The sequence below is a fragment of the Osmia bicornis genome, chromosome 3 (genome assembly GCF_907164935.1).
Source record: "Osmia bicornis bicornis chromosome 3, iOsmBic2.1, whole genome shotgun sequence".
Classification (NCBI taxonomy): Eukaryota; Metazoa; Arthropoda; class Insecta; order Hymenoptera; family Megachilidae; genus Osmia; species Osmia bicornis.
In genome coordinates, this window is record NC_060218.1 from 8,918,748 (window position 1) to 8,934,474 (window position 15,727).

Genomic DNA, 15,727 nt, shown 5'->3' on the forward strand with positions numbered 1-15,727 from the left:
GCGTGACGAATGCTCGTCCGACGTTTTGCTCGCGATTCCTAGATTCGCAGAGAGGTTCCGATTTTTTGAATAAATCCTTGTCCGTAGGACACACACCGTTTAAAGAGAAAAATTCAGTTTGCCTTCGTGGAAAATGGGGACGAAACAAGAGCCAGCCTCTTTGCTAGAAGACACCTGTTCTCCAACGACGACGCGGCGAAAATAGAATGTTTGACGAAGAGACACGCGCCATTTGTCGTGGCTTTAAGCGTGTCGTCATTTCATCCGTCAAACGAACGTTTCTCTGTTTTTGCATTGTCCTTTCAGAATGATTAATCCGTCGTTTGAATTATGGGTTTCTCTGGGAGAGTTGTTGCGCATTCATGGCATATTTTTCGGTCAAGCTAAATTAAGTATCACATATTGTTTCATTGTAAAAATAATATTTAATATCGTTAATTAACGATTGTTTTACAGATTGACAGGCAGCACGACGGCGATCGGTAGCGCAGCCAGCGGCGGCGGCGGTGGAGCAGGAAGCGGTGCTACCGGCGGGGGTGGGGGTGGCAGTGGAGGCGGAGGTGGCGGGGCAGCCGGCAACGGGACTTCCGGCAGTGATTTCCTCCGCAGAAGTCACCCCCTCTCGGAGCATACGGCCCTGCATCCCGCCTACCGGCTCAACTACATGGACCACCTTTACCACCAGCTTCAGGCCTCCACGCACAGTCCCAACGCCTCGTTACACGGTAATTACCTTACCTTGTACTTGTTCCGAGATAATTAGAACGATAACAACCCGGCGCATCGCCTAATTCCAACGACCTCGCCTGTTGAGCTTGAAATTTATTCGCCATCGAGGTGTACCAGTGGTGATTGCCACTGTTAGAAATACTGATCGGATGTGGGGTGTGTTCAGAATATTATTGGAACCTAAAAGGATAAAATTAGTATTTACATTTTTAGAGTAAATAAAGTTATGCCAATTTTAATTTGAAAAATTTAATAATTAAAATTTAAGAATTTTTTAACCCTTTTTAAAGTATAATTTATGTTACAATGGTGTACATCGCATATAAAACGATATATCAATCTACTTTGATGAACGCAATGAAGAGGGTCAGAGAATATCTTTAACAGAAAGAAAAGGGCCCGCATTTCCGCCGGAAGAATCTCTTTGAGAATCATACTTCCCTCTCGAGAACCTACTACATTTAAGATTTTCTCTCGCTCTATTGTTCAGAATTGTATTTCTTTTGTCTTTTGTGTTCCCAGGACTGGGTGGTTTGGGGCCCGAGTACCTTCTGCACGCGGCGGGGCCAGCGAGCACCCTTGCTTCGTCGGAATTCCCTTTTTCTATCGACGGTAGGTTTATTAATTAAATCAACGAAATTATATCGATGTAAATAACCGAAATATCGTCCGAAATGTTAGAGAATGATAGAGAAGAGACAAGTGTATTTTGAAAGGATATTTTGATGATAGGATTTCCTTGAACGAAATCAGAGAATTTTTTCGCCAATGAGGTTCGAGGACGACAAGTGAATCTAATGAAAGATCCTGATATGCACGGTACTCGTGGCTGGCCGTAGGTGTAGCAGAGCTAGCAGCAGGTAGGAGATCGACCGGTTAAGAGGCCGAGAGGCTAAAAGACGACTGAAAGGGTAAACGGGGCCTCGTTAGTCGCCACCGGCGCATAATTGAATCGACTCGGAGCGACACGACCTCATTAACACCTTAGCGCCTACCCTACAGGTTGTCTCACGTTTCTTCTTCCAATCCTTGCTTATTCTTCTCCTCTTTCGTCTTACGTTAAATCAATCTTACCAAAAGTTTTCAGGTTGCCTCGTTAATATTTTCTAAATATTACGATACCTTTTATGAATACAACTTTTACTATACCCCGTTTTAAATATTCACAGACAATGGACACTTTTGTATATCTCTAATATTGAAGACTTTGAATTTTTATATTGTATTAATATTACGATATCCAAGTCCTGTATTTATCACTTTTTTCATTTAACCATATAATTCTGAAATTTTGTGGTCGTATGGATGATGGTTCGATGATTTGAAGCGACCTGTAGGATGGTAGCGTGCGGCGAGTAGCGTCGAATGAGCCGCGCCGATCGGAGTGGCCGATTGCACCAATTTACATGTCTCAATCCCATGTTTGTTCCGCGAGGGACGCCGAGGGGAGAAGGGTTGGGAAACGTACGGAGCGTGTAGAGTCCAGAGGGTCGTGGGTCACGAGGACGCACGGGCTGAGGGGAGATGCTGTGAATCGTTCGCATATTCATTAAAGTCCAGGCTCTTTCGACGAGCAGACCAACCCTTTGCATCCTGCAGATAAGGCGATCGTTCTACCTGGAGAAAAAGTGCATCGTGAACGAATTGCAGCACTTCTGCATCGGACTAAAATATACTGCATAAAGCTACTTCGAAGTTCGTTAAAATTATAAATGAATCGTTAACAGTTAGAAATTTTCCAATTTTATACATCAAATAAATGATTTCATGACATAAAAGTAGTACAAAATAGCACTTACGACCATTGGCGGCTCGCGTATAGGTACTGTGGAACTGCAGCACCCCCTATTTCCACTTGATATTCTTTTTTCTTTAATTCTTTCTTTATACTTGTACAATATATATTCCTTAAGCTTAACGTTAGTACCCATCCCCCAGTTTGTGCGCTTCACAGTTCCAGCGACGCGGCGTGGTGTTCGACTGTGTGCGCATGCGCACATAGGAAGCTGCGCACGAGACTGCGCAGAAACCAGAGCCCTGTCGCTCTCGCAGTGCCGGTTTTTTAAAGCAAAGGCTAAACATTTTCTGGAGCAGCATTCGGAGCAGCATTTCAGAAGATTACTGAAAATAACTGTATAAATATTTCATGGATATTCCTTGTGTAAAATGGCTGGTTCTTTGTTAAGCGAAGTACAATTTTTGCAGTAGCCAAGTAGCTGTACATCGCAGATCTTGTTTTACTTATTTACCATGCAGGAGAATCCCAAAAAACGAGGAAAGGAATCGAGCGACCTCGATCAAAGTACCGAGGAACCTTAAACGTTCCAGTTCATGCGGAATAACCGCATGGCAGCCGCGTGCGTCTCTCTCTTTCCTTCTTTTTTCGCTCGTTCACCGTCGTAAATTTGATCAGTGCTCGAATTAATAACCGGGCGAGGGGATAAAGGAGCACGTCCACCGTGGACCCTGAAAGGTGAACGAAGAAGAAGCGAATGCTTCAACCGCGAGTAACTCTACACCCGTTGTGCGCGAACGAGCGATCAACCGAGTGGAAACCGAGGAGAAAGAGGCTGCCTCGAAACTCTTCGTGGCTCTCTCTGTATCGCGTTGCGAGTGTGAGACGACACGAAGAGATAGGGGATAGCGGAGAACGCGCCAGAGGTAGAAATGAAAAAGGGTACACCAAACAAAAATTGAGGATGATAAACAAATTTTGGTAGAAGACAGGAATAAAATTGTAACAAATAAGGGAATTTGAGATTCAACAAATTTCAGAAGCCATGAAAATTTTTTATTTACAAATTTAAGTCCCATTTTAATTTCGTCATCGTTACGGAATGAAACATGTAATAAGAAAAATATATAAGAAAAGAACAGATATAATAAAAGCGGGAAAAAAGTATATCGTCAGGTGGTGAGAAAAAAAGCGAAAGAAGAGGCGAAGAAGCGGAGAAGCAAGGATGCTTCGTACAAGAGAAGCCGCCACCACGGACTTTAAGAAAGTGGTTTGTATATTACATCGTTGGCTTGCGGTCGCAGGCAAATCGCCGCTAAAACGTTCTGGCCGCAGAATCTCTTCTCCTTCTCATTCCTTTCTTCTCCTTATCCCCCTTCAGTGTCTTTCCTTCGGCTTTTCTGCTCGATTCTGTATATGTATGTACCTGGTTACGAGCGCGCGTACCGAAAAGCGGACTTCGAAAAAAGAGGAATCTACCCTTGGAATATTTCTTGGTAGTACGAGCCGCGAGAATTTGTAGCGCTTAATTGAACTGGTTCCACGACGTTGCGCCGATTTTTCATGGAGGATTCGCGAAGTCGTCGGTCCTGTTCGCGTTGCAAATCGACCGTTCGATGCGAATCGACTTTATTATATTCCCTTCTGCGGATTTCCATTCACGAACGGGGAAATATTCGAGGCGGCAGATTGCTCGGCGAGCTAACGAACCTTGGAGACTTTAATACCTGGTCAGGCGATTATCGTCCAGGAGTTGTTCACCTCTTCTTTCTTTCCTGTTCGTTATCGAATAATCGTACCTCTGAAATTTCAATTAATTAACAAATTAATTTACGGTGTTTGTAAACATTGAACGCTGAATAATTCGGTCATTAAAATAATGTCGAAGTAAAATTTAATTTGTCTTCAATTTCAAATTTGTTAAGCGAAAGAATCGGATAGATGGTTTGGAAAATCTTATTCAGAAGGATATTCTCTTTTCAGTGTCAGCATCGTCGAGGCTAGGAAGTCCAAGAGCTTCCGCTATTAGAGCGAGCCGGAAACGGGCGTTGAGTAGTTCACCATACTCGGATCGTTTCGACATTGACAGCATGATCAGATTCAGTCCAAACAGCCTTGCCTCCATCGTGAATGGGTCCCGAAGTAGCAGCGCGAGCGGCAGCTACGGTCATCTTTCTGCCGGTAAGTATTCCTTTACGCATACTTTTCGTCAAATCATTAACTTATCGATGAGATATTTCCTATAAAGCCCTTTGAATACAACAAAAATACAGTGGTACCTTGGTGTAGATATGTCTGCTTTGGAATATGTGGACGTGATAAATTTTTTTTGTGAATTTTGCGTCATTTTTAAATAATTATCTCAGAGGAAAAATTAAATAAACAATTAAAAATAACAAACTATAACCGCAAAACAGGAGGTAATCAAATTTATTCCATTTGGTTTGTTAATTTAGAATCTATCATTAGGTTACATTTATATTTGACAAATTAATTATGTTAAATAAACTAGTGAAAATTTTGTATAAACTTCTAGGAAATCGTTTAAATGCTGTTCATGACATAAACGGTGTTTCAATTATTTTCCAACCCCATTAATGTAGGTATGAGAACGGATTAATCATTTTTACATTATTTCTTATGGTTGGTTTGGTATGCGTCCTATTCGGTATAAGTCCAATCATCAGGAACGTATTAAGGTCGTATACCGAGGTACCAGTGTATCTTAAAAAAATCTCGAGTCGCTTCGAATTGTACTACAACGAGCAATTTTGATAATCGAACCAGTGGTTACTTAATTGATTGCTTGTTTCTCGGCCCGTAAATTTGGCGTGTCAAGTTCGCACCGCGCAGCTGTGCCGCGTAATCGTTCGTTCCGCTTGCATGGAAGTCGCGAGCAAGACGTTACGAGCGATTTACGCCCGGAATAAATAAGCAGGTGAATCGCGACCAAGCGAAAGGGGGAGAAAGGTGCAATTAAGAGATCACCCGCGCACGATACACAACGAAAACGTAAGTCACAGAGCGTGTTTTCAACGGGAACGCTGATTGATCGCTCGTAATTACCGACGCGCTCGTGCAAACTCCTCGTTCCAGGCAATCGTACCACGACGCGGTTGTAAACGTTTCACGCGAGATACGCGATACGTGAATTATACTCCTGTAATTACACGTGTTTGTTGTAAGCGTGTATTCGTGCGGTTGTTAATGCGCGACTACCGCCTGACAACCATACTTTTCGAATATATATATCGCGGACGACGCGGCGCTAATGAACGGAACTCGACGGTGCTCCGTTTTCTGTCAGAGAGCACCATTTACGGCAGCGAGTTATTCAACTTCCTGTAACTGTAATTTTAACAACGCCAATGAAAACTGAAAATTTTATATCTTTCTGTTAAATCTCGATAAAATTGAAATTTGTAAAAGTTCAAAATTCTGAAATTTTGCGGTCGATCCAAAAAAAAAGAATCATCAGAAAATGAAAATGACCGATTCAGGTATCTAATAAGCGGAAGTTCATCCTTATCATTTCTTCATCCTCGGAGATCCTGAATATTCATCTTAAAACAGTATGGACGGGGGGTTTCTCTCACGAGAACCGGGTCGTTCGGTTGGCAAATTACGGTAATTACCAGACCTGTACGAAAGGAATAAAGTCATTGGATAGGCTCGCGTAAACGCGGAGGCCTCGTCTTCGCAAGGATCAGGTCCTGACTTTTAAGGGCAGACCGAAGGGGCGGCAAGAGGCATCGAATTAAGGTTGCGGTGCGCATGAAGCCATTATAAAGCTTGCTGCAGCGGGAATCGCGATGTATACCACAAATCGACCGGACCTCCTTGCTCGCGAGTTTAAACCGACCGGTAATTTGCGATTAAATGAAGCAATTAACGGATTAAAATTCAAGCGACGCGCGGTCGTCGATCGTTTGTCGGCGGGAACGTCGCACGATACCCCTCGGGTTGTTGTCGCTCGTTAAAGTTTGCTTCTGCCACTTGCGCACCCTCCATTTTTCTTACCATTTTCTTTTTTTTATTCAGTTTGACATTCGTATAATTATTACATATCTTGAGTCTATAATTAATTCCATTATTCTAGAAGGTAATAAAAGAAAGGAGGCTCGAATTAACTGGAAATCAATCTTCGTCAAATTTGAAAGCTTCAAAAGATAATCTTGTATCCGCGTAATAAGTTGATCGGAGAGAACTCGTTATTCATAGCTAGGATAGTTATCGAGTCGACATCGCGATCGAATCATAAATTTCACAGATTTCCTAAAGCGTTCTCATACACGGACGGTGTATGAGAATTTTTCATTTACCTACCGGCAGAGAAAGGCATCGGTGATTAAGCGATTATCTTCTCGTAAACGTACGGATGACCAGTTTCTTGCACACCGTACAAGCGATTCCATAAAATTATAGTCCTTAAATAAAGCGTCGTAGGCGTACACTTGAAGCGTTTTACGTTCATTTGAAACGCGATGGGAGAAACAAACCGACCAGGATTTTATAGACTTAAACGTTATTTTTTTCTCATTTTTGAATACGTTCGGTGAAGAATGAGACGTGTAATTCACGTTCAAAGCGACGGGGATTCTTATTCGAGATAAGAGTTCTGTAATTTGCAAGTCAATTGTTTTACAGTAAAATATGAAGTTTCTTTAGAAGTTAATAATAACTTCAGACATTTATGCTTAAATAAGAATTATTTAGTATTTTGCCTTTCAAGACGCGAATGTTATAGAATCTAATTTATAGACGAAGGATCTAAGCAGTGTCAGTCAAGACTTCAATTAAAAGGAAGCGTGATTCGAAAGCTCTTCACGTAACGCACCGACAACACCATATCGAACGATGATTGATTTAGCCATAGCAATTTATTCAAGCAACTTGCTGCCTACGGCGCGTATCGATAATATTTTATCGAGTAACAAGCTCTCGGTCATTAGAGGCATGCCTAGTCACGATCGCGTCGAAATCAGGCTAACACAAGCTTAGAATTGGCAATATTAAAGTCGTACATAGAATTTCAATCATTAGAATAATTAATTTTTATAATATTCAAAATAATAAATATACACAATTCCTATAGAAATCTTAAGATTAATAAATTGATATTAAAATTCAGTTGCAAAAAATTGAGCTAGTGAAAGGGTTAAGAAACTTCCTTATGGCAAAACGCCATAAAAAATCGAACAACGTTCATTCGTCTAATACACGAATTTCCGTCGTTGTTTATAAACGTCTCGGTTAAGTACTTGCGTGTTTATCGAGGAGGATTAAACGAGCAACGTCGGTGAAAACACTGCTTACACGATCACCATGTGCAGCCTTATGGTTTCGTAAGAGAGGTCTTTACCATTGAAATGCAAGCTTAGCCTACGTGCCGGAAGTCCGGCGTGTCGTGCTCGGACTGTCAAGAGAATGGACGCGGTCCGATTTCGATCTCTATCGATTATCCTCGTATCACCACCCTCGTACCGTGCTGCTCTGTTCGCCATCGAACACACCGGTCTCGGTTTAACGCTGTATACACGACAACACCGTATCTCACGACGAAATCTGCGTCGATCGCACGAATAATTTGCCGCGGCACGGTTACGCTTTTCTTTTTTCTCCCCTCTTCTTGTTACGTTGTCGCGGTATCGGCTTTCGGCTATGTACAACCTGGATTTACCCTGCGATTAATCGTCGTGAAAGCTGGCTCGATTAATGTATCCTTTGTAGGAAGTACGCGAGGGAACACGAGTTCGATCGGAACCGATAAACTGTATCACTTGCTGCGCTGACTGAGTTGTCTTTGTTTCTATCACAGAAAATTAAAAACTATAGCAATGCAAATCTCAAGCTTGAAAAAAATGAATAGAAAATTTCGAATCTCAAATAAGTACACAAATTGAAAATTAAATATTATTAATGGAAATAAAATAAAAATATGAAATTACGGTTAAAGTGTTAAGGGGTGTCTGTGAATAATTTATGTTACCCTTGTTGCAGCAATGAGTCCAGCATTAGGAATGCACCCAGGAATGGCACCTCACTTGCAGCAGCTACAGGCTCACCTATTGAGGAGCGCAGCTGCAGCAGCTCTCTTACCCCATGCTCACCCTTTGCAACCCCCAGCACCGCCACCTCCTCCACCCCATCCTCACCCCCATGCCCACGGATTATCGCCACATTCGCAATTGTATCCAGGCGTGCCACCCCATTCAACAGCCTCGACACCACTCGGACCCCATGGGGGTGGATTACCACCAAAAAGTGAGGTGAGTTCATTTAACCTGCAATTAACGCCTCGAATGAATCACGAGAGTAACAAAGAAATTGCAGACGATATAATTACCATTGTATAGGTGTAATCATTTTTAAACACGATAATTAAATCGACGATTATGCAAAACTGTTATCTTTCCTCGAGCGTGTTTGACAAGAGTAACGTTGATAATTACACAGGTGTTTGTTTAATTATTATTATTATCAGCAAGGTATGCTCGGTAGCTCGTCATCGATTCATCGAGAATAAACGATCGTTCCCGCAGCCTCTCACCTTTCCAAGACTTCTCAGCTTCGTGGTCGCGACGCGGCACGCAAGAGAAAAAGACAAGGGAGGAGAAAGAGAAAAAGATTGGGTTACCCTCGCATGGTCCTCGGGTTACAAGCAACCTCGCGCACATTATTTCGCCAGATTCCACCCTCATCCCTTCGTTCGATCAACCTCTTTTATCTTCTTCTCAGTTGCTACCTTCCTCTTCGTTTTTCTTCTCCTCTTTCCTCCTTCCTTCCTTCCTTCCTTCTGCTCTGATTTATTTTCGTTCTTCAAGGTGTTTTCATTCTCTTTCCTAGCGAAACGAGTCTCTCTGCGCTCTAATGTTCCTAAGACCGATCGTATCGGCTTGTGTTTCCTCCCGTACACGCTCGTTTCCGCTTGCGCTCCAAGCATTTATATTTCCACCAGTAATCGAAAGCTTGAAAATCAAACTTTCAGTTATAATAATTATGTTTTCAATTGAAAAAATCTCGGCATATGTTTCGTTTCTTTATGCGTAATCTTCCTACGTACCGTAACCGTAGGATGTAGTATGTAAATTCTTGTTCACATTTACGAGGTGATGTTGCGTTTATTATGTAATAAATTTATCGCTTCCACGAGTGAATTGAAGAAGATTCTTACAAACCATCCACGTGTTTCTTGACACACGATCAAAGCGACAACAGAAGGCTGTCGAAAGCATCCTGGAAATGTGTTAATAGTCGCTATCTACCTTCTCTATCTCCATTTTGTCCGTCCATGCTAGCTACCGGAAAGTGCTAAAAGTTTTCTCCTCGTCTGTTTGCGTAATACATTTCCGAACCTCGAAGCCACTTTCATTCTCGTATCCCTTCGACTAATCCAAGCACGGGATATATCATTAAAACATTAGTGCCTGTACCCTTAGGTTTCATTATTCATGAGATTAACACTTTCGGAATCCAATAATCCGACGTGTTATAAATAAATTTCATTCGAAATTTGTTCAACAATTTTCAAGAACGCAACGTTAACACATTGATAATCGCGTACTTTGATCAACCCCTTTCAACCCCCTTTGAAAATGTTCATTTTATTAATATTATATTTTATATAAATTACATATATAAACATGAAATTCTTGAACATGAAATTGCATCGCATGTCTGCTACCAACACTCGTATCACACTGGTAATTGCCTCGGTGTAAATTGGAGTTTGATGCAAGACGCGATCAATCTTTTTCGTCTCTGATGCAAGAAATGCCGCGAAAGTAGCAAGCTGTTATTTAAGAACGATTATGTGCTCGCTTGAGACTCGAAGGAGAATATGCATAAGGTGTCGGACAGGATCGTGGAAAATGTAACACGTCGAATGTCGCATGAGCCATCATTAAAATTTAATTTTTCTGCTTGCTTTTGAACGTTTCCTATAATTGCTTTACAGAGCGCAGAATCGTGCAGGAAGGCGTCGGAATCATCGGCCAGGTCAGTGACAGCGGAAGCGGACACGTCTTCGAGAAGAGCCTCTGCTAAAGTGAAGAGAGAACCAGCAACGACAACCACGAATGCGGCAACGACAACGGCACCACCGACCCATCCCCAGGGTCTCAGTCCCAGTGAAGATCTTCGAGACGAACCTGGTGACTTCATCGAGACCAACTGTCACTGGAGAGACTGTGGTCTCGAGTTTCCCACTCAGGTAAAGATTTCAGAATATTTTTCAAGGTGTTCAATTAATATTTGTGGTTGAAAATGATTTAATTAATATATCATCATTTCTTTCCTCAGGATGATCTCGTAAAACACATCAACAACGACCACATTCATGCAAACAAGAAGAGCTTCGTTTGCGGCTGGGAAGAATGTTCGAGAGAAGAAAAACCATTCAAAGCTCAATACATGTTAGTGGTTCACATGAGAAGGCATACCGGCGAAAAACCCCATAAATGTACCGTAAGTATCATCGAACTTCAAATGAAGATTTATATTTAGTAGAATTTAAAATGAGATTTTTACGTGTTGTTGTAGTTTGAGGGCTGTTTTAAAGCCTATTCCCGATTGGAGAACCTGAAGACTCATCTCAGGTCTCACACCGGTGAGAAACCGTATACCTGTGAATATCCCGGGTGTAGCAAGGCCTTTAGCAACGCCAGTGATCGTGCGAAACATCAGAATAGGACCCATTCCAACGAGGTGAGTACCTTTTAATTTTCAAAGTCTACCTTTTCATTACTAAAGGTGATTGAAATGCACATGAAAATTTTCGTTTCTTCAGAAACCGTACGTCTGCAAAGCGCCAGGCTGTACGAAAAGGTACACCGATCCATCGTCCTTGAGGAAACACGTGAAGACGGTGCACGGTGCCGAGTTCTATGCCAACAAGAAGCACAAAGGAGGCGGAGGTGACGGTGGCGGAAGCGACGAGGCTGGTGCAGGAGGTCACAGTCCTAGCAGAAGCGAGGATCTCCATCCGAAGACGCCCAGTTTATCCAGCCCCAGTGTGAAGTCTGAAAGCGAAGCTAACAGTCCGCCTATGATGCAGCAACAAGGCAGTCCATTGGTTGGTGGCTGCAACGATGAAGTCGCCGGTGTCGGTGCACTGACTGGTGATGGCGTTGCTCTTGCTGAAGAACCTTGGAACGAGGAACCTGATGACTTAGACATCGCCGATCTCCCAGTTGCTCTTCGTGCCATGGTAAATTTCACTTAATATTAAATATTGAAAAACTTTCTTTACCCATGTTTCATGATAGTTCCTAATTCTAGGTTCTATTTTGTAATTTAAATCATTTGAATCCACCCTGAATTACAGGTTGGTGGAATGGAATCGCAGCAACAGCAACAGCCACCACCTGCAGCCTCCAGAAATCGTCTGAAGGGCAGACTAAACGCCAAGGGCATGCCCAGCCTACCTGTCGGTGTGTCTGGAATAAGAGGAACACGCGGAATGGGTCCTCAGGGTAACATTGGCGATCTGAACAGAAGGATCACCGACTTGAAGATGGAAGGAGGTGGTCCCGCTCGTCAGACGAGCCTGTCCGATCTTCAGCTCAGGCTACAGCCACTGAACGAACCACGAAGAGACAGCAACAGCACCGTCAGCACTTATTACGGTAGTATGAAGTCGACGGACTTCGGCAGCAGACGAAGCAGTCAGGCTAGTGGGGTTAGCGCCGTCAGAATGGGACAGACTGGGCCTGGTAGCTTCTACGACCCCATTAGCCCAGGTACATCCAGAAGGAGCAGTCAGATGAGCACCACTTCTGGCAGAATGAACCCACCGAGTCATTTTCAGGGACCCTACTCGACCAGCAATCTTGTCGTTCAGACGCAGAACATGTCTCTTCAGGTATTTTTCATGGGGTACTGGAATGAAATTAAATTGTTGGATTATTGGATGAATATGTAACATTGTGTGGTGAATTCAGGGTATTCAGGGTATGCCAGGAGATTGGAACGGTCCCACTGGTCACTGCACCCAACCTTCAGGTGATCGTCGTATGTCCGAACCTACGAGGGGACATCAAGCTCAAAGGAATTCACCACCTATGCCACCTAGGCCAAGGTCAGCCCAGCTTCCTGAACACCATCCGAATCAGGAGGTTATTCTGGACGAAGTTGGAGAAGGGGAAATGGTGGAAAATAAGCTGGTCATTCCTGATGAGATGATGCAGTACTTGAATCAGGTATGTGTCTTTTAATCGAGAAGATGTTGCACATTTTTCTGGATTTACCTGATTGATGAACATTTTATTCCAGGTTCAGGCGAGTGGTAACCAGGTCAGTTATCGCAGCAGTCCCTTACCCATCTGTCAATCACCCATATGCACCAATCCCTTGCATTATCAGCGTCAAATGCAACCCACCTGCAATTACAGCCAGTCGCATCAGCAAAACTGTTACCCACAGCAGCAGGCTACCCAACCACCTTGCACAAACTATCCAAACACTTCTCCATCTCCTTACAATCAGTGTCCTAGTTCCAGACCTGCTCAACCCAGCCCCCAATACTGTCCTCCGCCCAGTTATCCATCTCAACCGAACGGTGGTCAGGTGCTGAGTCCAGCAGCGGGTCAAGTGATGTCACCAGGATCACACTATGCACCCAGTCACATCAGCGATCAACCTCTGACCTCGCCGGCAGCTGGTGCTCTGGCGCCTCAACACGCTCCTCAGAATCTCCCTCAAAACTCTGCTCAATTAACCAGGAACTGTCCTCAGAACCACATGCACCATGGCTATTACCCCAACTACGGCTGTCAGGGACAGATGAACACAAATTGCACCGGAAATCCAACTGGCCAAGTGAACCATCACGCGAACCCTGGCTGTGCCCCGCCAAATCACGCCACCATCACCCAACAACAATGCGTGCAGATGCGTTCACCTGGAAATTGTCCTCAGTTGTCGCCTCACTGCACTCAGCAACCGGCTATGCCTAATCAGCCCACCATCAACCATCCTAACTCGCAGTGCGGTCAGGCGACCAGTCAATGTGCCAGGCCAATGGTGACACCTAACGGTCAGCTATCCAATTTGCAGAGCGCGGTAACGAATCAGTGCGCTCAGATGTCACCGCACTGTTCACAGCTGAACATGAATCAGACCAAGCCAGTGGCCAACATGACTGGTCTCCAAAGCTGCCAACAACAAGCTCAACAGACCACCCCATGCCTCCAGATGCCTAACTGCGCACATCCCAATGGCACCCATCGACAAGTGACTGACAATAGTCTGCCGAAGAGGACATCGCCGCAGTTGTGCACTGCGCCGCAGACCAATTGCAGGGTGCAATTGCAACAACAGACCTGCGCCCATAATTGTCAAGCTCGAACCAATCTACCTAATCATCAACAGTACAGTTGTAACTGTCAATGGGGTTACGGGGGCGATCAGTGTTATCACGAGCAGTCTGGTACCAGCCTGCCCGAGATTCAGTGCCAGGACATCAGTCAGTCCCAACAGGGCTCACCCATAAAACCTCCTCAGGGTATGAGGCAAGACTCGTACAGAAGGACACTCGAATACGTGCAACAGTGCAGAAATTGGTCGGGCAATGCTCAAACTCACGAGACTAACGTCTCCAGTTCTACTCACCCTCTGTCACTGCCTCAACCCCTCCCAACGAGTGCCAATATGGTGGTGAACGACATGACCTCCTCCTTGAGTTCATTGCTCGAGGAGAATAGATACTTGCAAATGATCCAGTGAATGGTATATTTTTTTATTAATTCTTCTTTAACTCTTCTTCGGACTTATAAATTCCGTAGATGGTTTCTTTGGAGCATTTTGTTAAATTCATCAGGGCAAATTAATTTACTTTGGAACATTTAATTAATTTAATTTAAAATTCTATTTCTAATTCGAGGAAGGGTTAACCATGATTGGTAGAAGTAAACATTATAAATATATACATATATAAATATTTTTTATCGCAATTTTTACTACGAACTGATAGGAGAAATCGAATCGTTATTGATTAAAAACAGAGAGAGAGAGTTCTAGCGACTTAGACTTTTGTATTTTTTATATAAACCAGAGACAAAATGTATTTTCTATTGTACTTGTTAAGGGGTCCGCGAAGTAGCCATAAATTACTTAAATTAATTTAGTGGAATTTTTAGATCGTGACCTCACGTGTGGATGATATTCTCGGTGATTAAGCAACGAAGTGATACCTATTACGATAGAGTTCAAAAGTGTCGTTAATATGCTACGTGTTGTTTAATAGGATATAATAATATTTGTACAAACATTTGTGAAACAACGAGGTGCCTTATGGAACGAGCTAAAATGCACGCGCAACAGATGCTCCAAATACATAATTTATTTTTCGGAGAATTATATTTAAGGAGATGTTGTCGAAATTTACTTGTAAATTTATCGAAGATACTACGCTTACGCGCAGAATAATAAAAATGAATATTAAGAGATCCTTGTTAAAACTAAAACGTCTGTCGCGCAACTTGATCGTATAAAAATATTTGCGTCAGAGACAGCAAAATATTTTTCTTTCTCATAACATATCTTTGTACCGTATCCTCGTACAACCAGTCCTTTCGAAACGTGCCAACGTACCGTTTTTCGTTTTTTTTTTTTTTTTATATTTCATCTCGTGTCATAGTGTAAGTCTTCTAATGTTTACTTACAATTAGCGTAAAACGACGAATGGTGTACGATGTACACTGTGATACGAACCGTTCACGATATGAAAAAGGTACCAGTTACAAGATATCAGTTATTGCTACGAATGAGATTAATCGATGAAAATGATCACGTAGAAGTTCAATACTAGGGTATAAAGTCTGTAGATAAATCGTAAGATAAGAAGAGGAACGAAACGTGTGGACGATAATATTTTAGACAATCATCTCGCGAGAGTGAACGTGAATGAGTGTGTTCGTAGGTTTGAGTGTGTTTCATGTCATTGTAAAGAGACGTAAGATAATTTGCGAGCTCATTTAGCTGATACAATGTTCGGTTTGACCGAAATCCAACAATTTTCCAAGCATTTTCGTCTGGAGTGCCTTTGCGATCATCGAAGAATGAAATTGACAATTTGGCGTACCTAGAACTGTCTTTTTTCTTTTTTTTTTTTTTTTTTGTTATACAAACGAGGAGCCTTTGTGAATATTATACATATCTATGGTATACATATAGTTTAGTGATCGAAGCTCATGTACGCGGAGGAGAGAAAGTTTTTACACCCCTGAGAATTGTTAATTATTTGAAAATAAATCATATCGATCC

General features: G+C 42.7%; 1 protein-coding gene across 2 annotated transcripts; it reads left to right on the forward strand.

Moving 5' to 3' along the window:
* The first annotated feature begins 509 nt into the window (after nucleotides 1–509).
* On the forward strand, nucleotides 510–15,680 carry LOC114872533 (transcriptional activator cubitus interruptus). 2 transcript variants are annotated; one of them, XM_029179818.2, is made up of 12 exons: nucleotides 510–725; nucleotides 1,252–1,341; nucleotides 4,448–4,645; nucleotides 8,465–8,733; nucleotides 10,422–10,676; nucleotides 10,766–10,930; nucleotides 11,006–11,170; nucleotides 11,253–11,672; nucleotides 11,790–12,326; nucleotides 12,406–12,663; nucleotides 12,737–14,191; nucleotides 14,602–15,680. In XM_029179818.2, exons 1-11 carry the CDS (start codon nucleotides 665–667, stop codon nucleotides 14,186–14,188), a joined length of 3,870 nt encoding a protein of 1,289 aa, XP_029035651.2. In that variant the 5' UTR covers nucleotides 510–664; the 3' UTR covers nucleotides 14,189–14,191; nucleotides 14,602–15,680. The 2 variants fall into 2 exon arrangements, with proteins under 2 accessions (XP_029035651.2, XP_046140978.1); XM_046285022.1 differs by having other exon boundaries at nucleotides 12,737–15,680.
* Nucleotides 15,681–15,727: the final 47 nt, after the last annotated feature.